The sequence below is a fragment of the Coregonus clupeaformis genome, chromosome 31 (assembly GCF_020615455.1).
Source record: "Coregonus clupeaformis isolate EN_2021a chromosome 31, ASM2061545v1, whole genome shotgun sequence".
Classification (NCBI taxonomy): Eukaryota; Metazoa; Chordata; class Actinopteri; order Salmoniformes; family Salmonidae; genus Coregonus; species Coregonus clupeaformis.
In genome coordinates this window covers 29285691-29292999 of record NC_059222.1, presented here as the reverse complement: position 1 = coordinate 29292999, position 7309 = coordinate 29285691, and the positions used below count along the sequence as shown (strand labels likewise).

Here is a 7309-nt window from a genome sequence, read left to right as displayed (position 1 = left end):
TTCCCACATTGTGGAATCTCCCTCCTACACACTGCTGCGACATGACCATAAATGTTGCACCTGATTCTGCACAAAAGCTCTAACAGGATAACTGATATATCCTGACATAACTTTGTCTGGTAGAGACTCTGACTCAAAACTCCAAAGGACTGACAGTGACTCCTCTGTTTCATCACGCTCCCCACCGGGTCTGTGTCGCACCAAAGTGCGGGCGTCACAAACACCAGGAATTTTCTACTTCAATTGCTCCATCTCCACACCTAACGCTACCCCAGAAATCACTCCTTTCAATGGTGCCCTGTTCCTAAGCGCAAAGCAAGAAACAGATCTTGACCCAAGTTACGTGACATGGAGTGCCTGCTCTTTCTGGTCAGAAGAAACACAAACAAATATCACAAGTCCACTACAGGTTACCTTCACTGATTCACCTTTCTCACCCACCCTGAAACCACAAATGGATTTGCCAAAAGGCAAGGGTCCACTTTCTCCAAAAATGTCACTCCTACTGGACCAGATTCATCTTTATCATGTCCAACGATGCCAGGCTCGGGTTCCATGCTCTTCACCACACCTTCCACATCACTTAACTCGCCCTCATTCACTTCCATTTCCCCTCCAGAACTTGGTCTGGTGCACAGCTCACTCTGTTTGCACTTGACACCAATCTTCTTCGACACCCCATCTCCATTTTTAACGCGATATTCCTCAGATTCATATCCAACCTCTGTTTTCCTCATTCTCTTCAACCCCCTCTTCCTCTTTTTCCACCTCCATTCCTCCTAAGAAATCCACGTTTCTGTGTCCCTGTCCCACGTTTCTGTGTCCCTGTCCCACGTTTCTGTGTCCCTGTTTTTTTCCCCATGATTCCCTGAATGGGGAATTGGGATTCCTGGAGAATGTTGTTTGAGGTTGCAACAGTAAATAAGGGGGGCAGGACTTAGCGAAGGTCAATTGTTTCTTATGATCTTAATTCAACATGAAACAACCTGAATAGTGTGTGAGTTCAAACACACCTCTAGATCTATGTGATTAATATAAACATGTAAAGACAAAATTAATCAGATTTTGTTGATTGTATGAAAATATTGATCCATATTATTAAAAAGATGTAAGCATCAGGAAGCATCGTAGCCTACAGTGTTCAATGGCCAATTAGGTGTGGTATTACTACTGTGAAAACATGGGGGGAGGGGGGTATCACTTTCACTTTTTTTTTATGAGTCAGTAGAGCCACATTACTATACCTGCTAGATTTGTCTATGGCCCTGTTCAATATTTCAAGACACTCCCGTGCATTTGGTGGTTGTACAGTACTTGTCTGTTGTTTAAGTAACCTGCCATGCAATCACAACACTGTATCTGATACTGCGCATTCACAGCGCAGTTGGGATGTTCGTGAACAAATGCACTGACAGCAGTCTGAATTACCCTTCTTCTAGCAGCATATTATGCTGGCAACAGGATCGCGGATATTTTTTTCGCAAATAAGAGTTCCCCTGCAAAGACATGCTAAACTTGGGGAATATCGATTTTTTTTTTGCAATCTAGTGCATTACTACTGTTTTTCACTGCATTGCAACCACCAATTTGGCCCATTTTACTATGTATTATTTATACCAGCGTGGGAAATACTCAGTAGGTTCGCTACTAACCAAATAAGGTTAGTTTTTGAGGGGGACTGAGTCGCACAGCTTTACTCCGACCCCTCCATAGCCCCCAATGCATTACACTGTAATAGACTGTACATGGGAAACATATTGGTTTGTAGGGAGAACTTTTCTACCTGCCTCAGCTAAAGTGGGGTGGGAAATACTCAGCAGGGTCTCTACTAACCAAATATGTGTAGTTTTGGAGGGGAACATTGTCATACATATCCAGCAGCGCTTCTTTCTCCACCCCCCTATAGCCCCCAATGCAAACAGTTAGAGACCCTGTTGAGTATTTCCCACCCCAATTTAGCTGACACAAGTAGAGAAAAGTTGTCTCTCTACAGCCCAACATACCAGTGTCAACATAGTATTTTTTCATTTTTGGTCTTACATTTTATTTATTTTTACTATGGTTTTTATTTGTTTTCATGAATTGCTTATTGCATTTTCTTGTTGGCACAATAAAAGTGGCCATTTGATTAGATTCCACATATTTGAATGGAATAGATATTCACAGTAGTTATTCACGTTGCAATGTTTTGAAATGCGGGCTTTTATTTTGAAGGTTTCCTCATTACCATACAACGTGACGTTATCATGTGTGCTGCTGGCAGAATACTAGTACAGTTGGACATGTAACAACTCTCCCGGCGTTTTAGAAACACTGTAACCTAACTGTATCAATTGACATTGAAACAATGTACAGTATCTAGTACAAGAGGACAAACAGCCACAGAATATCCTGGCAACCTTCACTCCATTCTACACAAGTAGGTAGAATAAGCAAGCGTTCTGGCAGCGGTCAAAAATGTTAGAAGGTTAGCTAGCTTTCTCAAGTGGACTAAAAGTAGAAGTTTGATAAATAAAATCATGACAACAGGAATGGAGAACTGCGCCCAACCACTGTTTACATTTGGAATAATCGCTGACATTCAATACGCCGACATTGACGATGGTTTCAATTTCAAACACTCAAGGAAACGATACTACAGGAACAGTCTTCGCCTATTGCACAATGCACAGGAGAGGTGGACCGCGGAAACTGTCAAGCCCCGGTTCATCCTTCAGCTTGGTGACATTATCGATGGCTTCAACAAGAGGCATGACGCATCAGAGCGGGCCCTGGAAACGGTGATGAAAGAGTTTGACTCCTCTCCGGTTGAAGTCCACCACGTTTGGGGAAACCATGAGTTTTATAACTTTAGCAGAGACACCCTACTGCGGTCGGTTCTCAATAGTACTACAGATTCTGAAGCAGGAGGGGGGCATCTCAGCATCTGTGGTATCTATGCATATCATTTCAGTCCAGCCCCCAAATACCGATTTGTCGTTTTGGATGCCTATGATGTGAGCCTACTAGGGAGAGAGGAGTCCAGTGTGCAATACCAGCAGGCTATTGATATTTTAAAAGCCCACAATGACAATGAAGATCTGAACCACCCCCCAGGTAGGTCTGCTGTTAGTCAGGAGGTCTGGACCTTTAGCACAGGTAGTGCACCTGCCCTGTTAACTGCAGGGTTGCTAGTTTAAGCACTGTTCCCCCACAAGCGTAATACACTAACCTCATCCCATAACTTATGATCAGACTAAGCTACCACCAGTAACTACTATTTTATTGATACTGCACAATTCCATGTAGCTTGACTGTGGATAACCTAAAGCCACAGTAGGCCTAATGCTCAGAATAAGAGGTGTTTCACATGAATTGAAGTATTTGACACCTGTTTAATAATGTCTTTCTCCATATGTTTTAGTACCTGTGGGGCTGGAGCAGAGGTTTGTGAAGTTTAATGGAGGATTCAGTCAAGATCAGCTGGACTGGCTGGAAGGAGTTTTGTCGTTGGCAGACAACAAACTGGAGAGGGTCATCATTGTCAGTAAGTCAAGTCATGAGGCCTACATAACAAATGTCATAGCATTCAGTAATGTGACTCTAAACAAATTGACAAATTGACTAAATCATTTTGACTGTTTCCTTGTACAGGCCATCTCCCTATCCACCCCAGCTCTACAGATCATATCTGCCTAGCCTGGAACTACGATGCGCTGCTCTCCATCCTCCAGGCCCATAAGAGTGTAGTCTGCTTCATGGCAGGACACGACCATGATGGAGGGTATCACAGAGATGACTTCGGAGTGCACTACCTCACACTGGAGGGGGTGATAGAGACCCCCCCGGACAGTGACGCCTTTGGTACAGTCTCTGTGTATGAGGACGGGATGTTTTTAAAGGGATATGGAAGGATGTCTGATAGACTACTGATGTATCCATGATAATGCCAAAGATTCTACGGCTAAACGTAATCTGGGGAGGGACAATTCCTTGGGTCCTCATATACACTGAGTATACAAAATATTAAGGACACCTGCTCTTTCCATGACATAGATTGACCAGGTGAAAGCTAAGATCCCTTATTGATGTCACTTGTTAAATTCACTTCAATCAGTGTAGATGAAGGGGAGGAGACATGTTAAAGAAGGATTTTTAAGCCTTAAGACAATTGAGACATGTATTGGGTATGTGTGCAATTCAGAGGGTGAATGGGCAAAACAAAATATTTAAGTGCTTTTGAACGGCATATGGTAGTAGGTGCCAGGCACACTGGTTTGTGTCAAACTGTAATGCTGCTGGGTTTTTCACACGCAACTGTTTCCCATGTGTATCAAGAATGGTCCACCATCCAAAGGACATCCAACCAACTTGACACAACTATGGGAAGCATTGGAGTCAACATGGGCCAGCATCCCTGTGGAACGTTTTCGACACCTTGCAGAGTCCATGCCCTGACGAATCAATATTAAGGTGTTCCTAATGTTTGGTATACTCAGTGTGTGTGTATAAATACACTGCTCAAAAAAATTAAGGGAACACTAAAATAACACATCCTAGATCTGAATGAATGAAATAATCTTATTAAATACTTTTTTCTTTACATAGTTGAATGTGCTGACAACAAAATCACACAAAAAGTATCAATGGAAATCAAATTTATCAACCCATGGAGATCTGGATTTGGAGTCACACTCAAAATTAAAGTGGAAAACCACACTACAGGCTGATCCAACTTTGATGTAATGTCCTTAAAACAAGTCAAAATGAGGCTCAGTAGTGTGTGTGGCCTCCACGTGCCTGTATGACCTCCCTACAACGCCTGGGCATGCTCCTGATGAGGTGGCGGATGGTCTCCTGAGGGATCTCAGGATCTCATCTCGGTACCTAATGGCAGTCAGGCTACCTCTGGCGAGTACATGGAGGGCTGTGCGGCCCCCCAAAGAAATGCCACCCCACACCATGACTGACCCACCGCCAAACCGGTCATGCTGGAGGATGTTGCAGGCAGCAGAACGTTCTCCACGGCGTCTCCAGACTCTGTCACGTCTGTCACATGTGCTCAGTGTGAACCTGCTTTCATCTGTGAAGAGCACAGGGCGCCAGTGGCGAATTTGCCAATCTTGGTGTTCTCTGGCAAATGCCAAATGTCCTGCATGGTGTTGGGCTGTAAGTACAACCCCCACCTGTGGACGTCGGGCCCTCATACCACCCTCATGGAGTCTGTTTCTGACCGTTTGAGCAGACACATGCACATTTGTGGCCTGCTGGAGGTCATTTTGTAGGGCTCTGGCAGTGCTCCTCCTGCTCCTCCTTGCACAAAGGCGGAGGTAGCGGTCCTGCTGCTGGGTTGTTGCCCTCCTACGGCCTCCTCCACGTCTCCTGATGTACTGGCATGTCTCCTGGTAGCGCCTCCATGCTCTGGACACTACGCTGACAGACACAGCAAACCTTCTTGCCACAGCTTGCATTGATGTGCCATCCTGGATGAGCTGCACTACCTGAGCCACTTGTGTGGGTTGTAGACTCCGTCTCATGCTACCACTAGAGTGAAAGCACCGCCAGCATTCATAAGTGACCAAAACATCAGCCAGGAAGCATAGGAACTGAGAAGTGGTCTGTGGTCACCACATGCAGAACCACTCCTTTATTGGGGGTGTCTTGCTAATTGCCTATAATTTCCACCTGTTGTCTATTCCATTTGCACAACAGCATGTGAAATGTATTGTCAATCAGTGTTGCTTCCTAAGTGGACAGTTTGATTTCACAGAAGTGTGATTGACTTGGAGTTACATTGTGTTGTTTAAGTGTTCCCTTTATTTTTTTGAGCAGTGTATATATATTTCATTTTCTGAGTTAAAATGACCAGTGATTAAAATAACTTTATACCACTATATTTAATTGATTTAAGTGGAAGACAACAGGTACTGATAAAACATGTTGCATATTCCATCTGGCCTGAGATTGGGTGCCAGAAGAGTGGGAGAATGTCTTCATAACACATAAACACACTGTGTCTCATAATGTTACCTCAATAAGCTGATATTGTAGCTCTATATTGTGTTATTTTGGTGATCAACCTATTGATAACACCCAATGTATAATTAATGCTTTGCCAAGAGAAAACAGGGATTAATCTGTGTATTGCTCTGTAATGGGTTCATTATTTTACCTTCAATAAATTTCATTTTATTTCTAAATGTTGCTTTCAGTCATGCAAATTAAGTTTATTGTCATTACTAAATATAATGTATGCCATTTGATGCATTTATCCAAAGCACTTGTCTGCCATGGGGCTAAGAGTATAAGAAGCACCATCAGTTACAGTGCCTTGCAAAAGAATTCATCCCCCTGGGCATTTTCTTCCTATTTTATTGCATTACAACCTGTAATTTAAATGGATTTTTATTTGGATTTCATGTAATGGACATACACAAAATAGTCCATATTGGTGAAGTAAAATGAAAAAAATTACTTGTTTCAAAGAATTCAAAAAAATAAATAATGGCAAAGTGGTGCGTGCATATGTATTCACCCCCTTTGCTATGAAGCCCCTAAATAAGATCTGGTGCAACCAATTACCTTCAGAAGTCACATAATTAGTTAAATCAAGTCCACCTGTGTGCAATCTAAGTGCCACATGATCTCAGTATATATACACCTGTTCTGAAAGGCCCCAGAGTCTGCAACCCCACTAAGCAAGGGGCACCATGAAGACCAAACAGGTCAGGGACAAAGTTGTGGAGAAGTAGAGATCAGGGTTATAAAAACATATCTGAAACTTTGAACATCCCACGGAGCACCATGAAATCCATTATTAAAAAATTGATAGAATATGGCACCACAACAAACCTGCCAAGAGAGGGCCGCCCACCAAAACTCACGGACCAGGCAAAGAGGGCATTAATCAGAGAGGCAACAAAGAGACCAAAGATAACCCTGAAGGAGCTGCAAAGCTCCACAGCGGAGATTGGAGTATCCGTCCATAGGAACACTTTAAGCTGTACACTCCACAGAGCTGGGCTTTACGGAAGAGTGGCAAGAAAAAAAGTTATTGCTTAAAGAAAAAAATAAGCAAACATGGAATTATTTTTTTATTTTATTTTTATTTCACTTTTATTTAACCAGGTAAGCCAGTTGAGAACAAGTTCTCATTTACAACTGCGACCTGGCCAAGATAAAGCAAAGCAGTGCGATTAAAAACAACAACAACAACAACAACAACACAGAGTTTCATATGGAATAAACAAAACGTACAGTCAATAACACAATGGAAAATCTATATACAGTGTGTGCAAATGTAGTAAGTTATGGAGTTAAGGCAATAAAT

General features: G+C 42.7%; 1 protein-coding gene across 1 annotated transcript; it reads left to right on the top strand.

Annotated features, from left to right (window-relative positions):
• The first annotated feature begins 2281 nt into the window (after positions 1–2281).
• On the top strand, positions 2282–4057 carry adprm (ADP-ribose/CDP-alcohol diphosphatase, manganese-dependent). The gene is made up of 3 exons (XM_041859390.1): positions 2282–3096; positions 3404–3526; positions 3634–4057. The coding sequence occupies exons 1-3, from the start codon at positions 2520–2522 to the stop codon at positions 3921–3923; spliced, it is 990 nt and encodes a 329-aa protein (XP_041715324.1). The 5' UTR covers positions 2282–2519; the 3' UTR covers positions 3924–4057.
• Positions 4058–7309: the final 3252 nt, after the last annotated feature.

Coding starts and splice junctions, on each gene's coding strand:
- adprm (XM_041859390.1), top strand. CDS start 2,520: ATGACAACAGGAATGGAGAACTGCGCCCAACCACTGTTTACATTTGGA. Junction 3,097..3,403: donor AGATCTGAACCACCCCCCAG/GTAGGTCTGCTG, acceptor CATATGTTTTAG/TACCTGTGGGGCTGGAGCAG. Junction 3,527..3,633: donor GGAGAGGGTCATCATTGTCA/GTAAGTCAAGTC, acceptor TTCCTTGTACAG/GCCATCTCCCTATCCACCCC.